General features: G+C 39.7%; 5 protein-coding genes across 5 annotated transcripts; 3 read left to right on the forward strand and 2 right to left on the reverse strand.

Annotated features, from left to right (window-relative positions):
- The first annotated feature begins 322 nt into the window (after positions 1–322).
- LOC145454263 (homocysteine-responsive endoplasmic reticulum-resident ubiquitin-like domain member 2 protein) lies at positions 323–2327 on the forward strand. Its single transcript, XM_080332262.1, has one exon. The coding sequence runs from the start codon at positions 1144–1146 to the stop codon at positions 2086–2088; it is 945 nt and encodes a 314-aa protein (XP_080188388.1). The 5' UTR covers positions 323–1143; the 3' UTR covers positions 2089–2327.
- Positions 2328–9475: 7148 nt separating this feature from the next.
- LOC145454128 (cytochrome c oxidase subunit 4 isoform 1, mitochondrial-like) lies at positions 9476–10137 on the forward strand. Its single transcript, XM_080332152.1, has one exon. The coding sequence runs from the start codon at positions 9525–9527 to the stop codon at positions 10044–10046; it is 522 nt and encodes a 173-aa protein (XP_080188278.1). The 5' UTR covers positions 9476–9524; the 3' UTR covers positions 10047–10137.
- Positions 10138–10908: 771 nt separating this feature from the next.
- On the reverse strand, positions 10909–13687 carry LOC145454122 (solute carrier family 35 member E3-like). Its single transcript, XM_080332146.1, has 5 exons — positions 12095–13687; positions 11921–12031; positions 11698–11851; positions 11439–11642; positions 10909–11381 (listed from the first exon to the last, which is right to left on the reverse strand). Exons 1-5 carry the CDS (start codon positions 12485–12487, stop codon positions 11305–11307), a joined length of 939 nt encoding a protein of 312 aa, XP_080188272.1. The 5' UTR covers positions 12488–13687; the 3' UTR covers positions 10909–11304.
- Positions 13688–13961: 274 nt separating this feature from the next.
- LOC145454117 (histidine--tRNA ligase-like) lies at positions 13962–15967 on the forward strand. The gene has a single exon (XM_080332140.1). The coding sequence runs from the start codon at positions 14227–14229 to the stop codon at positions 15754–15756; it is 1530 nt and encodes a 509-aa protein (XP_080188266.1). The 5' UTR covers positions 13962–14226; the 3' UTR covers positions 15757–15967.
- A 2270-nt stretch (positions 15968–18237) lies between these two features.
- On the reverse strand, positions 18238–19871 carry LOC145454127 (mesencephalic astrocyte-derived neurotrophic factor homolog). The gene is made up of 4 exons (XM_080332151.1): positions 19679–19871; positions 19485–19612; positions 19276–19417; positions 18238–18720 (listed from the first exon to the last, which is right to left on the reverse strand). Exons 1-4 carry the CDS (start codon positions 19761–19763, stop codon positions 18554–18556), a joined length of 522 nt encoding a protein of 173 aa, XP_080188277.1. The 5' UTR covers positions 19764–19871; the 3' UTR covers positions 18238–18553.
- Positions 19872–20146: the final 275 nt, after the last annotated feature.

The raw sequence follows: 20146 nt of genomic DNA on the forward strand, positions 1-20146 counted from the left end.
CATTAGAAACATCAATCCAAAATATAAATTCTTGCTACTTCACACATACAAAATGAAATGTTGATTGTGTGGATTGCGAGATTTGATTTGAGTTATTTTGATATACGGGTCTCTGTCATAACTGGCCATTACTAGTATATATGACAATCGGAAGCAAAAATATTTGGTCCAAGTGAAGTAAAATCATAAAATCAGGTCATTTCCACCGACGCCTGTAACTTTTTACTAATGTTTCATATGTCGTGATATAACTATTGAGGTTTCAAGGCTACCACTATTGGAAAATGGTGTCGAAGCTATAATTCTAGTTGATAAATCAACTCTTTCAGTGGAAAGGGACATATTATTTCCCTATTCATGAAAATGATCTCTCAGTACCAATTACAATTTATAGCCTACTTAATTCGGATTCGAGTAACCGAATCATTGTGCCTAACGCTATATATAACACATTGATGATTCGCCGTGATAATTTAAAGTAATGACTAAGGCTGGGCACAATGACTTGAGTACTCGAATCTGAATCGAGTATTAATTTTAATGATTCGAGTCTAGTAGTAAAACACGATTTTTTGGAGTACTGAAATTATATGCTCCTCGCAACTGAAAGTTAATTTACTAACGAGAATTATAGTTTTGATGCTATCTACAGTGAGGAAGCCTTGAAACCTTGATTGGCCGTGTCACAGCACACGAGACATAGTACAAGGCTACGAATCTTACTGGAAGTAACACATTTCCGAAGTCATGATCATCCCACAACGTTGCCAAGAAGTGCAATGAAATCGGTATGATGAGAAATTACCATGAAGCATCTTTAATGTGACGTTTCACAGGCATTATATTCTTTGTGGTGACATAAAAGGAAGCCTACATATATGAACTTGTGACATATTTCACTCTATTGTGACGTTATAATGAGTGATACTCGAAAACTCGACTCGACGCGTAATACGTGATTTATAATCGAATCACTCAGGTACTCAATTTTGCTCAGCCCGAGTAATGAGTAATGACTGCTATGAATGGTATGTGCAAGCTTTTAATTATATGTGTGTGGTGGAAATTGATTGAAAAGTGTTATACTAGTTTCAGAAATTTTATTCCTAGTAATCGAGAATTCTAGCTACGATAACATTCGCCATGGATTCCTCTGTCACTATAATCATAAGGAATGAAAATCAGCAGTGCGCTGATTTTATTGTGAAGATCTGCAAAGCTTGTACGGTGGCACAGCTGAAAGACCGTATTGAACTGGAGCATCCAGCTAAGCCCAAAGCATCTTCTCAGAGGTTGATATATGACGGGCGGATCTTGATAAATGAAAACGAACTGACCACAATTGTCAAAGAGAGCAATGTAGTGATCCAGTTGATCTATAAAGAAGCACCAAACAGTCAGACTATACCGAAAGTAGCATCTCCGTCTCCAGTGCCTGAAGCGACAGTACTAAGGAACAGATTACATACGCAGACATCCACACCCCTGCATAATGTACAGGGACAGCAGGATTATTCTCAGTTGTACGGTGCATGGATGCAACAATATCAGCAGCACTACAACTACTACATGCAATATTATTCTGAACATGGTTACCCAAGTGCCAACGTCTATCCCACGACAGCGCCACAAAATATTGTGGCTGATGAGCCAGCCGAAGCTCCTGCAGTTAATGAGCAAGAACAACGTTTACAGAACTTTGATGCGGGCCTCGCTGAAGAGGAAGGACACGATTGGCTAGATGCTCTTTTCGCTTTGACTAGATTCTTTCTCATGTTGAGCATTGTGTATTTTTACTCAACCGCCTTCAAATTCGTTGTTGCCATGATATTTCTTCTTGGTGTCCATTTATATCAAGCTGGGTTTTTCAGGGTTCGCCGGAGGCCCGTGCAACCCCAACAAAATGCTGATAACCCACAAAATCCACCAGGCGAAGCAGGTCCAGATGACAACAACAATACAGAAGCTAATGCCGATAATGAAGATGAAGTGCCTGCTCCGCCAAGCTTGTTTGCCACTGCTGTCTGCTTTATTCGCTCCTTTTTTTCGTCTCTCATACCCACTGGGCCCCCGGGTGTTGTAAATTAACTTGAAGCGGATGCCACCTTTGTCGCTACTCTCTTCTGTTAAGTATACTTTCTTCTGTCAAGTATTCGTTCTTTATTGTATCTTTACTGTACAGTGTACATTGCATATGGTTTCAATTCATTATTAATAATTTGTTTAATCTATCTATGGAAATCTGTGGCATTTCTTATTGTTTTAAGGCAAGTCAAAGTACCCATGATAACAATAATCGTCCCACAATCAAGGTATGAGAAATGTTATTGGTAACGCATGTCTGGAGGGAAGTTGAAATAATCAGCAAAAATCGCATGCAACATAGCTAGAAAACTGCCTTCTCTGGTAGATTAATTTGTCACTATGTTCCTATTGATCAACCATACAAGAGAAAGTTTTTGTGAAGTATTCGCTGCAAATTATGATGTCGGAAGACCAATTGATTAATTTTAGAAAGTGTTTTGATCAGATAGATCAACGAAGAACGGATAGGGTGATTATGCAGGATGCAAGGTGACTAAACATTAGTATGCAGGCCGTAGAGCTTGATTAAATGGTGGCGTGAAAGTCCAATCCCAAGTAGTTGCTACTTTAGTGTGCGCTCGCTCACGTATGTATTGTATTATTTGTGTAGCAACACAATTTGGAAAGGTCTGATGCGTTTTCTGCATATTTCGTAGATTCCTATGACAAATGTGATATAGGCTGTCAAAGATCAGAAGATATTAGTCGTTTTCCACTATACTGTAATTATTGGAGGCGGTCAGTAACGAGCTGTACTTGTACTATTTTAGAGTATTGTTATGTATTGAAAATCGACACCTCTATATAAATTAAGTAACATGTGCGGATACTTAGAAAAATAGGGAAACATATAATCATAATTAGCGTCTATGTTATTTTCATCCGCTCAACACGCACACACACATACATCCATTGTTGCCTCTAAAATAGGCTTACCATATTTTGAAAATGTAAAAAGAGGACACTTTTTCAGAAATTTGCAATATGCAAAACCGGAGTAGAATTCTCAAAATCCGGTGAATTTCTCCCACTTTGTGATCGGTTGACTAAAAAAAAAAAGGGGGGGCTTTTTTTCGCTCAGAGCTGAAATCACCGCTTTTCCCTCCCAAATACCCGCCGGAGCTTCACTTCTGCGCTAATTTGCAGCATATCACTTGCAATTTCCTCTGAATTTTCAAGAGGACAAAATCTCAAAAAAGAGGACAAAAGGGCGTCCTCCGAGGACACTTTCAAAAAAGCCAAAAAAGAGGACAAATCCTCTTAAAAGAGGACGTATGGTAAGCCTACTCTAAAATAGTAAAGCTGCGCCCAAAAAAAACCGAATTGCATAGTATATTCATAGCGAAATTAACCCGAATATTTTCGGCTGACACTCAGGGACAATCGTCAGCAAATAGAAGAACATCGTATATCAACAATCCAGTGTTGGGATGACTCGAGTCACCTTTTTTGCATGACTTGACTTGACTCGAGTCACTTTGCTAAAATGACTTGACTTGACTCGGCGTATCAGAAATGTGGATTGACTCGTGACTCGCAGCAAATTTCACGAGTCAATTTCAAGTCGATCAAGTAATCGGTGTCGATAAAAATCTGTATCTTGCATATGTTTGGATTGTTCGCGAAACGCTGGTGTAACCATGAGAGCGACCAATCATCTAATGATCGTGCGTTTTACTGAGCCTCAATTGTTCTCTCACAAATGAATTGACCGCAAACGAAGGGATCGAAGCTTATGGCTTACGTTGTCGTAAACTAGTGGTAAAGTCATTGAATGGCAAAATGTCTATTTCTGTTCTCACCTTAACCAACTCTCTTGTTTTATTGAAATTGAATTCGAATATAGTTTATATAGTCCCCAACCATTGGCGCAAGCTCGAATTGTATCATATCAATTTGTAAATGGGTAATATATTGCGTCTTATCAATTCGTTCTCAATCAATTCTCTATTTTGGCTGGTATCTATCAACTGAGGCTATGTAATTACTTATGTAGTTTACCAGTTCTTACGTGTATACACAACTCTATATTCGTTTAGCGGTTTAGAATCAATGAACACTCTATGTATATTTCAGACAGCTAGCAAAATGCAATGACGTAATCATGCCTCATACTTCGAAAAGGCAATTTGACTTGACTCGTGACTTGACTTGACTCGAGTCACCTCCAAAAATCGAGTGACTTGACTTGACTCGAGTCAAAATGTGCAATGACTCGTGACTCGAAGGTAGTGACTTGATCCCAACACTGCAACAATCGTATCACAAAATATGACGTCACCAGAGTGAAATGTCGAATACGAATGCGTTCAATCACGTACTATTTTTAAATGGACATAGCCTTGGAAGATGTATTTTGATAAAAGTCCATTCCAAAGCACACAAATGAAAGTGTGAACGGCCCCTTCCGTCGACGCAATATCTGTCGCCTCGATAATTTTTCGCACAGGGGGGATCATCCAACAAGTGTTTGCCAATTGCAGAATTTATGGCCTTTGATTGTGCTGCGGATGAGTCAACGGTGAGCTTCTCCCCGAGCGTGATGCGCGTTTTCTAATAAATCTTGGGATATGCAGATTTATTCGTTCCAGCAAACGCTTTGACGTGATGATCTTTCTTTTTTTAGTCGTTAGCCTACGCACTGTTGTCCAAGGACCGTGAAAAATTAGAAGGAACGTTGCATACAACGCAGTGCGATCTAACGAACAAATAGGAGGATGTCGAAATGACCAAGTAGCCAACTTTCTATCAATCTAGCATCCACCTCGTCCAGAGGTCATAGTTTTAGATCCAGGGTTGTAACCAAGTCACATAAGGCTCCGAGTCACAAGTCAATTTCACTTTTATATTTTTGACTCGAGTCAAGTCGAGTCATTTTCAATTCCCACCGAGTCAAGTCCGAGTCCAAGTCAGCGAACAGAGGATCGAGTCCGAGTCATGGTATTATGACTCGAGTCCGAGTCATTGCGTCGACTGCTCAGTTTCCAGTTAAAGTCTTCGTAAACCCACTTTTTTAACTCTGTTTGGTGATATTGAATGGTTCGCATTTATAATATATCAATTTTCCTCACTTTTAGCAGTTTCTGGTCGCATTTTCAAGCACCAGTACCAACAAACGAAATCCCAATAATGTGTTGGCTTCAAAATTACAATGAAATGTCGGTCTTGGCTGTCTGAATCTCGAGTCAATGACTTGCTTCGAGTCATGCGCATATGACTCGAGTCCAAGTCGAGTCAATACACAGATAGACTCGAGTCATTTCCGTATTTTGAGAAAATGACTCGAGTCGAGTCATTCGAAAATCGTGACTCGAGTCAACTCATGACTCGAGTCATTACAACCCTGTTTAGATCCCTCGGTTGGCATCCTTTTGACGCTTTCCCATTCTTACATTTCCTTTCCTTTGGTGCACGGTGATGAATGAACATCTGACAAATGCACCGACACATACCACATTATTTTTGTCACTTCCTTTTATGCTATGCTCAAATTTAGCGTGCATTCTTCTTATTTTCATGCTCTGGATAGGTCAAGGTGGATGTCTGATAAAAAGTGTATTCCAACCTCGTTCAGCACCCTCCTATCCTTTCACTATCGCAATCTCGTGGTGTATCGGTTCGGTTTAATACAGGGCCGGCCAACCCGTGGCCCGCGAGAAGGTTTTGAGTGGCCCGCGAAGTAATTTTCGAAATTTCTAATATCATCAAAAATGGATTGCACAGATTTTGAACTTGCAAGGCCAACCAAAAATTTGATTAGTCTGGCCGCAACACTTGAGATGTGATGACTAAAATATCAGTTTCCACGCATTGACAGATCGATCAGCTATTCACATATTGGTATATCTCCGAAGAGCTTCTTAGAGGTACAGAACTTCAATATACAATTGAATGGTATATTCAATGGTATATCTTCGTACACTACAATAAAGCAGAATAATTAGCGATAGATTTATCAAAGGTAAAAATTTTCTACAAGCTTGCCGCAACATGTTGTCACTCGATTTCTTGTTTTTAATATTATTGCCCTTCTAATGTATCAAATTGAGTGGTGTGTGTACGCAGCCGTGATCAGGTTAAGCCCATAGTGGTAGAAAACAGGTTATTATATCAGGATCTTCTTCTTCTAACGTAGGATCTACATTCTACTCACCATGTTTAAAGGCTGTAGCATCTGCATAATATTTACATTATTGAAGGACATGGAAAAGACGTTGAATTGAGTCGACACAAAATCCCCCTTTCTACGACCTGCATAGATCTAATATCTACTATATCGGCTCGGCTTTTCTACATCTTTGGTCTGTACTGTGTTTGCTGGGTATGTCCATGTGCCGAATAGCCCAGTCCTCGTCAACTTCGCCCAGCGATATGCAACAGCCCGCAATATAGTCAAGTGACAATATTATCGACTTATGAACTTCAAAATATTTTCGCGCTTCGCGCGGCTAGTGGCCCGCGCAATAATTCGTCAATCGAATGTGGCCCGTTGGCTGAAAAGGTTGGCCAGCCCTGGTTTAATAGCAATTTGCATCAGTTCAATACACCACAAAAATTACGATACAATGAAAAGATATGAAGATATCGGAAGCGAAACGTCTTGGAGTAGTCTTTTAAAACAGACTCCCACCTTGGCCTAAGTGATGTAAAGATGAGGCATACACACTGAATTAAAACTGAAAGGTAAAAGAAGATAATATAGAAAAGCAAGTGACTAAATGACGTGGCATGTCACGGAAGGCGAGATCGATCAGGTCGTGGTCCAGAAATCTTGAGGACAGACTAATATTCATTTATTAGAAATTGCTTGTATTTCGACTTGATTGTGTATGTGTATATGCTAGTCGACTTTCGGATAGCCGGCCGGATACTGTTCCACACGTCAGGCTCGGCATAATTGATAGAGCGATGATTTTTTCGGTCGATCGTACTTGTGCGCTTTTGATTCCTAGGTAAAGAAGTCATTGAAATATTCGGGACGATGACTGCAGTGGAACTGATACATAAACTTGGCGATTTCTAGTTTCTGCGTATCTCCTATGTTTAGAACACCAAAACTCTTCAGCAGCGACTTGTTGGGTGGACAACCAGGCCCCTTTGGGGCCCTAGCTATGATACGGAGTACGTTATATTGTAGTTTTTGCAGTGGCTAGAGTACAGTTTTACTAGTAGCACCCCAACAGCGGATGCCACTTTGTAACTTCTATTGGATTAAGGATTTAAAGAGTACCAGAAGATTCCAGGCTGGCATGTATTGATCTGATAAAGTTTGAAAAGACTTTTTGGGGTACAAAACTCACTATTCCTTCGGTAAAAGAGTATGAATAATCCTAAATAAGTCCTGTTTCTCAAATAGGTCATAACGAGCTTGGTATGGTTCATTGATTAACGTTGAGAGCTCAATGGTAAAGAAAAAATTGGCGAAGCAAGACCGAGGTCATCGGCTTGTCAGTTGTCACTTTGGTTCGTTCCTGCAGCAGCATTTTTATTGTGGATCGTACTTGGTTATTCCGTATGTAGTACTGTGGCATAAAGGTTTCAACTTATCTGCAATAACTTGCCCTTGATTTGTTCCTGTCGTAGAATTGATTGCAGTACAGGTACTGCTTTGCCTAAACCTCGTAATGTTTCGTAAACTGAGGCGGGTGTCTGATGTGATGAGTTAACAACTATAGACTCCCAGTCGTTTTTCGACATCTATCTTTTCATTGTATCGAATCTTGTGGTGTATTGATTTAATAAGATTCTTGAATTATAACTGAAACCCCAGGTAATCGATTTGTCGGCTCACATATATGGTAGCCTACTTGAGTTTTTAGGGTAGCCAAAGTGGCATTGGTGGCAACGTCACGCGCAACTTTCCGTTTAATAACTTGATTATTTTATGTAAGAAACCCTTCTGTCACGCGCAACTCATTGCCAAAAACAACCTCTGTCTCCAGTCCGGGGGTAAGGACAAGGTGACTGCAGACGGGTCCAGTTATTTGTTCGTAAAAATGCCACATAGCCGCCTATATACCAATTCTTGTGACCAGTAATCAACATTACCCCACTTTAATATCATAATGACAGCATGAGCATGCTCTGTTGTGTCAACATCCAAATGTCAGATCATATTATGGTCATCCTGCACCAGATGCGTAAATTTTAGAACCTGTATGTTGAAATTTCATGTTGACATATCACTGTTCACTATCCCGAATGTATATACCAGTGATTATCAACCACTGATAACCATTTTGTATCTTTCTAAATCAGGTGATCACAATTCAGTTTTGCGTAAAAACTGCTAATGCTTCAGTAAGCTCATCAACACAACGGCCGTATAAGATGATACGGTATATGGTATATCATATTGTGTAAACTCATTTTAATTCCCAATAGCTTACCGGTACAAACGCATTGCTTTTCCAAGATGTTTTGTCGAGGTTGGTTGAAACCCAGACTGGAATCGGTGGTTGTTTTCGACAACATGTTGTGCGTGACAAACAAATTTCTCGCGTGATTGGAGAATTTCATCCGCGTGACGGAAATATTTTTCACTCTGATTCAATACTGAATTACTTATCAAACGACACAATGTACTAAAATAGACCTGGTATATGCCGGATTAGGGTTACGCCGTATATTCGCTGTTGCACAAATGCCGCGCTTACTTGCGTTCATTATAAAGCGCAAGCGCCATATTATGGATTTGGACTCTGGTATCGCTTTGTGACGTCAGCATAATTTATTAATCGCCGTGATCAGATATAAATGCTCGCGTGACGCTGTGCGTGCCGTTGCCACCGATTCCACTCTGGGTTGAAACTAGTTTTTTCAGTCTCACGAAATGGATTAAAACCTCATCAAGAACTCCATTTTCTCTTGTAATATTCATAACCGCTATTCTAGAATATCTTGAAGATGAGCTGCTATACAGAAATGATGACTAGTCAGGACGTGACAACTCCATTGAAAAATTTGTTTCTCAAATTTGGTGCACTTACATGCTGCGATCTTACCCAATGGTGTCGTCGGAGGCGTTAATATTACATTCGCCGCCATCTATATTTGTGGAAATGGATTTTTGGCACTCGTTCATATCAAATCAAAGGCGTGAATTTTCAAGACACGACCACATATTTCAAGAAATAAGAAATTCATCTGAAGAATTTCCCTCAAAATAATAAAAGTCTACCCAATTTCTACATATAGGCCTAGTATTATGTAATTTTCAAGAACGGTCATTTTGTTGATGTTTATCGCATAGCCTTAACTTGAGATATTTGCACAAGGCAGATGATGGTTGCACGATAATTGAGCCAAATTTGAACTAATACTCCAGGGGGTCCGTCACGGTCCAAAAGGGGTACCTGCGAAGACAAAAAGGTTGAGAACCACTGGTATAGACTATTCATCACCGTATTTGTTCGAGCAGAAATCTATACTTTTAGGTCATGGCATTAAATGTTATCAGAGCAAATGCGTTACGCATGTTACTGCGCCGTGGTTTCAGTACCACCCAAGCTGTTAGAGAATATGGACCAGCTTTGACTGACGATCCAAATGTGAATGTTGAATTCTACGAAAGTATGATTACTCCTTTGCCACCTCAACCACGGCTTTGGTGCACGACGCCGGAACTGAAAGCACTGAAGGTGAAAGAGAAAGCTGACTGGAAAAATCTCTCGGAAGAGGAAATGAAGCAGCTCTATGATTCCTATTTCAGCATGACAGTTGCCGATATGGAACGAGGCAGTGATCTTTGGAAACATGCTGTGGGAGGAGTTATGATGGCACTTGGCTTGGCTCTGTGTATTCATCTGTATATTCATCTTTACATCAACCCACCGTATCTTCATACGGTAACTGACCAAGAATGGGTGAGAGCGAGTGTTAAAAAGATGTTGCAGCAGCACCAAGGTCACGTCACCGGCTACAGCTCAAAATGGGATTATGAAAATAACAGATGGAAGTAGCCGTGAAGATATGATATATTGATAAGGGTTCTTTGGACTGTCTTTACCGTCGTTTTTGATTTGGCCAAAAATAAATTGCTGTATTGGACGACGTAAATCGTGCTGATAGGAAGCTTTTGTTTTTGCAATGTAAAGGTAATTTGAGGGTTTATAGTAATAAATAAATGTACAGTCGTTGGATTTTGGTGTCCAGTGAGCTCGTTGATTAGATTCCCGGAATTGATAGAAGCTGGAGGGGTGTAATCATTGACACAGTGATGCAATGATCAAGGTTTTGAATACTGTGCGATATGCTTTGAAGCTATATCGAATCAATAAATTGAAGCAAATAGGGTGGGATAACAGGCTAGCTACATTTGTTTGTCTGTCATCCGAAATCCAGTAGCATATCTTCATGAAAATAACGAACTATTAGTTGAACATTTAGTTCCATACTATTACCGAGATGGACATTACGTCCAAGAATCCAGCTTAATGAAACGGAAATTAAAACCCGAGAATCGATACCGAATGTGGCAACGCCGTGATGCACACATACGACCCGTTCACATGCATAAAATGCCTGCATTGAATATATTGCGTTCTCGGTAATAGCATTCCCGGTATTCACCGGTTAACGAAAATTTTGCCGATATCCAAAATAATTGCTTTGTTGGACTGCTATCAATGGATAAGGTGTTCACTGTTCACAGACGTTAGTGCTGTATTTCTATTGAAGAAATGGCTTGAATAAACCTGAAATGTAAGCCACAATTCTCCCAACTATAGGTGACAGTCGAGAGACTCGGTTCACTAGCCCCAGCAGATTCAGCAATCATTTCACACTGGTGGCGACTCTTGACTCCTTTGAAACAGAACAAACTACAGAGAAGCAATGTTTATATTTTGTTACAAACCATGTAAAAATAGATAGCTGCAGTACGTGATTACATAAAGTCACTAGCTGACTGCTTGCATGCAAATGATACATTGCTAGAAATAGAAAATAATGTTTGCAAGTACTATTATGTAATTAACATTGGGAAATTAATCTGGCTCATTACTAATAAAGTGAAACAAAACATATAGCTAATAGACGATGTCATCAACAAAGTCAATGCATTTATTTTAGCAAGCACTGGTCCGATTAGCCAAATTGCTAGAGGCAAATTCATGAAAACAATTGTGCTAGGACGGAGCGATCATGCCATAGGCAAGCCAAGAAAGTCAGTGTGCTAGGCAGGGTTAGAAAACAAGCCAGTGGGTTTTGGCAGTAAAATCAGCATGGCTGCTTTGTTTGCTTTTTCTTGGATAATTCATTGTCCTGGATCTTGAAGTGGGTGTACGATAGTATGCCTGAATGTAAACCAGTCTTAAAAAGTGACGAACAAGGTTTAGTATTTGCAAACTTACCTATGAGGGTGATGAATACACCGATTAATTGGTTGAATTGTACAGGGTCTTGAAAAATTAAGTACCCACCAAGCAGAGTAATACAAAATTTGAAATGTCCAAACATGTTGTAAGTGACAGGAGATGTATTCCCAATGATCCAGAATATCGTCAGATTGATCAAAAATGCAATTATTGCAGTCATCCCGACCAAAATGAGAGCACCTGGAAGTACTCTTTTTCTACACATGTATTCTGCAATAATACTGGAACTGCTTACTTGGGCTCCAAGATTCCCCAAATATTCCACCAGGTGAGAATACAGGCTCGAAGAATGGAATGATCACTAGCAGCATGGCAGATGATATAGGAGATTGGTAGTATAGCAGCTGCATTGAGTTAGCGTTGAGGTCCTGTTGTTTGCTACCAACCAGCTTAGAATATTCGAAGAAAATGGCAATTAGGATACAAGCACAATCTTCCTAAATACAGAAAGTACTCACAATCTGATAGAAGGATGTCACAATAACTCCAATCAAAGCAAATGCAGTGCCAGTAACATTGAATTTGATGTCATAGTATGAATTCAGGAACACACCAAGCAGAATTGGTATCTGAATAGAACAATAATCACTCATGCTCCTCGCAGTAGCCCACATAAAATGCATTCTACCAACCAGTGTTAATTTAATTCTTGTGCTGAACTTTACTTGATATATATTTGACTGTATGGCGATGATGACAGGGGTTGTCAAGACTTTGAAGAGTTGATAGGTGCCCACAGTGTTTCTTTGTAATGACAAGTTGGTGAATACAACAAAACCACAAAATGTCACAGACAAAGGTAAGACTTGAAGAATAGGCAGACTTTTTACATTGAAAACTTTCAGGCGTTGGCAAACGACAAGTCCAAGGAAGGTAGTGGAGAAGTGTATGCAGGTCAGAGTCAAATTGGGAAAATGAACTCTTGAGTAAACCCATTTATTGAGGAAAACTATGCAAATGGAGCAAAGGAGATTGAGTGCCAAGCCAAGTCCAATTGTTGCATTTGACTTCACAGATTCAGTCATGTTGGAGGATTTCAGATGGTTTTTGACAAGGCAGCTTTAAAGTTGAATTTATCTATCCATTTTTGGTACAATGTATAATCAACAAAAGTCAGATCTGTAAAATACACGATGCAATGACAGAATATCTGTCGTCTACCTTGATACATGGCTATACAAACGATGCTTCGATATATTTTACGGGCATATGAAAGAAAAAGCCATCGGACTCTGCATTGTTGCAAATACCAGACAAGCAAGGGGCATCAGGTTAAACTATTACCAACATATTGAGTGATTATGAATATACAGCTCGATGCAGCTTCTGTATTGCTTCAGAAGACACATGGCTGGTCCTTATTTGTTATATACCGGTACTGATAAGATCGGAATAGTACTTATTACCTTTATTTACATAGATGACACATCCTTAAAACACAGTCTGGAATTCCCCTATTACAAGCGAAATAACTGTTTGTGTCACCGTATCGCGTCATTAAACTTATAGTATGTCGCATGTTTCAAGATTTTAGTTACAAACAGATCTAATGTTTACTGTACAAAAATTGGTCGTAAAGCTCATTTCAAAAAAGTTCAAAGGACCAATACGTTGGAATGCTCGCGGTAAAAAGTTCATTCTTGTAGTTATCAGATGAGGAAATAAAAATCTTACAAACACAGGCTCATTACAATCCATCATAATCAACATAAAACAACATTGATATCTTGAGAATCTGATTCACAAATGAGAAATCAAAAATGTCATTTGGATATGCGTTCGGGAATTGTCATTGATGTAAACTGTATCAATAATTTATGCAGGAAAGCTTGTGCTTTTATATATGATGGTGATTAGTGAAGATATTTTGTGAAAAAAATCTTGACCGTGATGGAAATTTGACATTCACTAGATTATATTACAACGTGGAGTCCATGTATTTCGCACCGAATATGAACCAGAAATATTCATCTCAAACTTAACTTCAGTTTAGTGAACGACGGTATAAGACTATAGATTACGAAACTAAATCACAGTTCTATTACTATATTCAGTTACTATTACAGTTATGATAGATTACAGGTACCTGCTCCCGAATATTCAGACGCATATATTGCTGTTCTCAGCCTCCCAATATACCCGTACAAATTACGCCATCGCAGAGAAATTTATTACAAAACGTTGGTCCTCATGCTCATCTTTCATGCATATAACTGATGCGACATTATTTACTTTCCGCCGGCTAACACGTTTCCATCGTAAACATCAGTCTGCTGACGTCATGTTCAGCATAAATGCTAACGTAGCCACCGATCAAATGCACGTGGTGGATAAAGAGAGGCAAACAAGAGACAGTAAAACTAAATGGGGAAGTTCCACCGATCAGCGAAGAAGCAATACATTTCGAATCTTTTGAGACGATTATAAGCGTACAGAATGGTGCATTTAATAGTATTTCTGCCGAAATATCATCGTGGTATCACCGTGAACACCTCATATACCGCTTAGTCATCGTAACTGATGCAATGTGTCGACTCGTTTTGCGACAGGTAGTTCGGCGTTCAACGTCATTGGTATAATCGTTGTGTGGTACTTCAAAGGCTATCCGAGTTGATTGAGCGTTACCATAATTGTGGATTCGTATATCTTGTTTCGAAGATTGTCGAACGTGCTGACATCGGGAATTAAGGCGTTTTATCCAAAGACAGCACGAAATCCCGTCATCAACATCCCAGCGACCTGTTTGTGTAACTGGCTAGAAAGCATGGGCGATATTGATAGAAAAGAGGTGCAGGAACGTATAAAACGACAAGGGGAGGTTGTGCGAAAGTTGAAACAGGAAAAGTCTCCTAAAGACGTGATTGATGTTGAAGTATCTAAACTTTTGGAGCTGAAGGCGCAGTTGGGTGATGATCCAGCAAAAAGTAAATTCGTTTTGAAGGCACCCAAAGGAACACGCGATTTTAGTCCGAAACAAATGACGATACGAGAAGGAGCTCTAAGTACAATAATTGATTGTTTCAAACGCCACGGTGCACACACCATTGATACTCCGGTATTTGAACTGAAAGAAACATTGACTAACAAGTATGGAGAAGACAGCAAGCTGATATATGATCTCAAAGATCAAGGAGGTGAAATGCTTGCTTTGCGATATGATCTCACGGTACCATTTGCTAGGTACCTTGCAATGAACAAGGTCCAAAGCATGAAAAGATATCACATTGCCAAAGTCTACAGACGTGACCAGCCTGCCATGACGCGTGGGCGTTACAGGGAATTTTATCAATGTGATTTTGATATTGCAGGTCACTATGACCCTATGATACCCGACGCAGAATGTCTCCGTATCGTCTATGAAATTTTGTCTGGTCTTAAGATCGGGGATTTTCGAATTAAGATTAACGATAGGAGAATATTGGATGGAGTCTTCGAAGCTTGTGGCTGTCCTCCAGACAAATTCAGAACGATGTGCTCTGCCGTTGATAAACTCGACAAACTTCCATGGGAAGATGTCCGGGCGGAAATGATTGAAAAAGGGCTTGAAGCTAATGTTGCAGACATGATTGGACACTATGTACGTATGTCTGGTAGCGGAGAATTGGTTGACGCATTACTGGATGATCCACGTGTTGGACAGAACAAATCAGCTTCCGCTGGGTTGAAAGACATCAAAATTCTCCTCGAATATCTGACTATCTACGGGATAATGGACAAATCATCATTTGATTTGAGTCTGGCTCGTGGTCTTGACTATTACACAGGTGTGATCTATGAAGCAATACTAACCGAAAGCTCTGTAGACATGAATGGGACAGAGCATAAGAAGGGTGAAACTGTGGGTGTGGGATCCGTTGCTGGTGGAGGGCGGTATGATGGATTGGTCGGTAGTTTTGACGCCAAGGGTAGATCCACACCATGCGTCGGAGTCAGTATTGGGATCGAGAGAATTTTTGCAATCTTAGAGGCAATGTCGGACAAGAAGCAAGTACGAACGAATGAAACTGAAGTATACGTCGCATCACCTCAGAAGAACATGATTTCGGAGCGTATGAAAATCATCACGGAGCTATGGGATGCCGGCATAAAAGCGGAAATGTCCTATAAGAAGAATCCGAAACTACTCAACCAATTGCAATATTGTGAAGAATCCGGTGTTCCTCTTGTAGTGATGATTGGTAGTGGCGAACTTGAACAGGGAAATGTCAAGATTAGAAACGTCAAGTCACGAGAAGAAAGCGTTGTTCCTCGTTCGGACATGATCAATAGTTTGCGGACTCAACTTGAATCATAACCACCACTTGTTTGTTGCTATTCGTATAGGCGTTTGTCTGTTTGGGATGTAGGTTGGAATAATGAGTATACTGTTCTATGTGAATTGGGTGATGTGGTTTCTTCAGATGAGTGGCTTGTTCACTATAAAACAGAGTTCTGTGCTGCTAAATGACAGACATGAATCACATGATCAGATTCTGCGGTATATAATGAAGCATTATAAAACGGAATTGTGCGTTCTACACGGCCAGACATGATGGTGCAGAAGATCTCAATTGTCTCAGTCGCGGAGATGGCGATCAAATGTAAATTCATTTGTCATGTGGCTAAATTGGATGTGCTTCTGCATTTACTGATTACAATCATACCCCCCCCCCCCCCCCCCCCCGGGTTTCAGTAATGGAATTGCTACGAATGACCAGGAACATCATCTCCTGCCTAATTACAAAGGCCTCAAGGCTTCAACTATGATATTCCTACGGTAAAGACCGGTTGCTGGATAATCAAGAACAGTAACAAAGCATTTTTAAATGCAGGGAATAATCACAATAACAAATCCCACGCAGAGTAGTGAGACAGAGTCACTGAACACTGTTGCCAGCGGTCACCAATAGCGGAGGTGGTCAGTAACAAAGTACTTCTACTTATTCGAAGTACTCAAGTAGTTTTTCACTACTTTTGGTACTTATTCAAGTAAATCTCATTTTCGCTACTTCTACTTAGTAATATTTTGTGGTATCTTTACTTACTTTTCACTATTTTCAGTTTGTCAAGTAGAAGTAGTATGATCCTCCAATTAGAAAGAGAGACTGAGGAATCTCGGGGCTGTTTTCATGGAGTATTTAATTTTCATAAAGTCTAATAAAACCCAGATTTTTCATCGCGTGTCGCACAAAGTAGATATGGAGTGACAAGTATGTTTTCACGAAAGTATTGTTGAAGAGGCTACAATTTAGGTACGGTAGCGGTAACGTGACTCCCTTTACTCACACTGCATTGTCGCCCATATGAAATAGTTCATCACAGTAAATATGGCCCATTATAACGTTTGAAACTAGTAGTTTTACAATCTAGAATTTGAAGAGCTTCTTGGAGGTACAGAACTTCAATATACAATTAATTAAATAGTATATTCATATTGAAATGAACCCGAATATTTTCGGCTGACACTCGTCAGGGGTAATCGTCAGCAACTAGTAGAGAATTGGAAAGAACATTGTATATCAACAATCGTATCACAAAATATGACGTCACCAGCATGAAATTTCGAATGAGAGAACGTTCAATGTACTATTTTTAGGTGATACACGAACTCCTTTTGTTGACAGAGTTTTGGTTGGTGTATTTTGATAAAAGTTGATTCCAAGGCACACAAATGGAATTGTGAACGACCTCGGCCTACGATTCGAAATCGGTCGTCTCGATAATTATTCGCACAAATCGGATTATCCAACAGATGTTTGCCGATGGCAGAATTAATGGCCTTTGATCGATCAGCATCAATCTTAAGTGGATGAGTTAAGGGTGAGCTTTTCACATCGCGTGACGCCAATCACATCGTAATCTAGCAGCCCGGCCTGTCGCAATCTAGAGAAGTGGTCTCGGACTTTTAGAGTGTGACACCTGTTTTAGCAGACCACTGTTGAATCTATCTGGAAAAGAGACATGTGACACATTTTTGCTTTTCACAAGTAGTGTTAGTATTTCTCTTAATTCGCAGTATCATTCGTTTGAGTTCTAATTAGTTTCAGTTCCTTTGTCAGGATCTGCATGAAGAACTTACATGTTGAAGTTTAAAAGCAAATGTAGTAATGCCTCCATTTTCTGAAAATGAAATTGCACTATGGTACGGTATGGCATTTTTACGATCCGCCATAATTTTTATTAACGTATACTAATCTTGCAAAGGCTTAACACCGTGTCCGATACAACTTCTTGGTATTCCTCTTCGACTAAACTATGGGCCATATAATGTGGGTGAGGGCCCCTCACCATGACCATGGCGTATTCTAAAACGGGGTGTTCAGGTAAACAAAAATTAGCGTCCTTAGCGATGCCATCATTTGCATCCCATGATGACGAATGCTCAATTGCTCATGCTCCCAAAATTGATTCCTCATGGCATGCATAATATGAATTGATACATCATGTCATGCATCAATATGAATCAAGCTCTCTGCACCTTTCTTGTAGCTCAATTTGCAGCTTTTGACAGTCCATGCAAACATATTATGACCGTTTTCAAAATTTTTTAAGCCTGGAAATTTACTTCTACTTGAAGTGGTTTAGGTTGCTTTTATAAAAAGCACTTCTACTAATACTTATGTAGATTTTTGCGTTACAATTTCTACTTCTACTTGAGTAGCCTTGTCTACTTTGATCACCTCTGACCAATAGCCATGTACCAAACCACCACACGTCGTCTTTATTTCTTAGCCAATCAACAACATTCTGCCCCTGCTCGATCCTCTACCCATCCTTGCAAAGACGATCCATCTGCTTTCACAAAGTAAAGAGTGCTTCATAACATCACACGCATCGTATATAGCAAATTTCCTAGTTAACAAAATAACATCAAATAGGCAAAGAAAAGTAATAAACTGTGAACTGCAAGTCTCAGATTAGGGTGCTAAACACGAGTGGATTTTTTTGATGTCTTGCATAAACCTTAGCATTCAAAGACCAAAACCAGTGATGAGGATGCCATGAACAAATGATTACCGCGGTTTCGAAATGGTTATTGGACTAGGCTTCGGGCTATATATGAGTTGCAGCGATTTCCTAATGAATCTTGGCTAATTTTCATACACGCGATTCTACAATTCCTCTTTCACATGAATCGGTTTCAGTTCCTCGATTTTTTTGACGAAGTCCGATTTTTCAATACATCCTTTACAACCTTCTCCCCATTCGTCCAAGATCTTTTTTAGTTGCTTCACTTTCATTTTCTTCAGATTGATGTTTTTCCAATCAATTGGTTTGTCTGTGATGTTGCAAAAGAGTGAGCAAAAATTGACATTACATATTATATATATTGTAAAAGGGACTTCAACATTTTCACATAAGCTATATACGTTCAACTTCAGTTTCACCCTTCAAAACACCGGGAGCATCCATTTGGCAAAGTAATAGAATAATCGCATGCGTCAACTAGATCAGTAGAGCACTGGTGCACCGAAGAAGAAAATTTTAGGGATCGGGTGATCATCTAGGAAATTGCTGCTCTACTGTATGGGTATACTGCAATCAAAATTCCAGATTTGAGCCCCGAATAGAAATAAATAATTTTTTTTGACACAGGAACAAAAATGAAGTAAAATCTGTGGGGGGGGGCTAAAATTAGCGGTGCTTGCTTTGAAAGCGATACATGGCGGATTTGCATAAACACAGACTAAAGGTACGTGGAACAGACTTAGCTTGGTTAATGCTAATTGACATGTAATTATTCATTCCTAGCTGAAATCACGATAGCTTTTGTACATTTACTTGTGCGTGATGAAAGTGGGATGAGACTTGATTCAGAAGTACTGCTTCTTACCATATTTAAGCTCACATATTTGTGAGTCCATCTTTTTCAACTTTTCACATATTTTCTCAGGAGGCAGATAGCTGGCAAGCGGCTCTGATACCTTTTTGACGATACCAGTTGCAGCATCTTCAGTGCCTCCAATGTAATAGCACTATGCGTAAAAAAAACATATTCAATATGATGGATAGCGCAACTCGGATATCTGCAATTATACTCACAAATCTATTTTCTTTCCTATCCTTTAATGAGGCGCAAGTTTCTCTGATATATTTTTGTATCTCGGCATCACCTTTAATCTTGTTCTCCTCTAGACCCTTCGCGATGCGCGCCAAAACTTTGATACATACTGAAAGTGAACATATCAGGATTGAGCACCATTCCACGTGAACAAGCAAACATACGAACGCAGTACCTTCACATTCGCCTTCCTTCAGAGCGGCTTCGCCATGGAAGCACAAAACCGACGAAACTAATAACAAATACAAGGTTCTGGCCATCTCGGAACACCGTTACAACTATCAAGAAATGTTAAACATTGATTTCCTTGTACGCTTACAGACGAAAGCCTTCCTTGTAAACACATGAGCTCGTCATTTAACTTTACATTCGGCCACAGCTGATTGGTACGTAGCCAGAACCACCGAAGCATATCCATTTCTGTAACAGCACAGCTACGTGGCTTTTGTAATATAATGACTTTGATCGTCATTTACTACACAGCACGAAATAATAGACGGGTGAGCAGTTAGCTATGATCCCAGAACCTTCTCATTCATTTCCAAAACATCACCAATAGATCGACAGGCGTTGAATGCGCCATATCATCACAGCCTCTATTTATAGAATGTTACATTCTATACTTTATCAAGGCTCTGAGGGA

The sequence above is a fragment of the Botryllus schlosseri genome, chromosome 13 (genome assembly GCF_051294905.1).
Source record: "Botryllus schlosseri isolate E-star chromosome 13, Bs_hap1, whole genome shotgun sequence".
In the NCBI taxonomy this organism is placed as follows: Eukaryota; Metazoa; Chordata; class Ascidiacea; order Stolidobranchia; family Styelidae; genus Botryllus; species Botryllus schlosseri.

Coding starts and splice junctions, on each gene's coding strand:
- LOC145454263 (XM_080332262.1), top strand. CDS start 1,144: ATGGATTCCTCTGTCACTATAATCATAAGGAATGAAAATCAGCAGTGC.
- LOC145454128 (XM_080332152.1), top strand. CDS start 9,525: ATGGCATTAAATGTTATCAGAGCAAATGCGTTACGCATGTTACTGCGC.
- LOC145454122 (XM_080332146.1), bottom strand. CDS start 12,487: ATGACTGAATCTGTGAAGTCAAATGCAACAATTGGACTTGGCTTGGCA. Junction 12,032..12,094: donor CAAGAATTAAATTAACACTG/GTTGGTAGAATG, acceptor TGTTCTATTCAG/ATACCAATTCTGCTTGGTGT. Junction 11,382..11,438: donor TGTATTCATCACCCTCATAG/GTAAGTTTGCAA, acceptor GTTTACATTCAG/GCATACTATCGTACACCCAC.
- LOC145454117 (XM_080332140.1), top strand. CDS start 14,227: ATGGGCGATATTGATAGAAAAGAGGTGCAGGAACGTATAAAACGACAA.
- LOC145454127 (XM_080332151.1), bottom strand. CDS start 19,763: ATGGCCAGAACCTTGTATTTGTTATTAGTTTCGTCGGTTTTGTGCTTC. Junction 19,418..19,484: donor ATAGGAAAGAAAATAGATTT/GTGAGTATAATT, acceptor TTTTACGCATAG/TGCTATTACATTGGAGGCAC. Junction 18,721..19,275: donor AATATGTGAGCTTAAATATG/GTAAGAAGCAGT, acceptor GCAACATCACAG/ACAAACCAATTGATTGGAAA.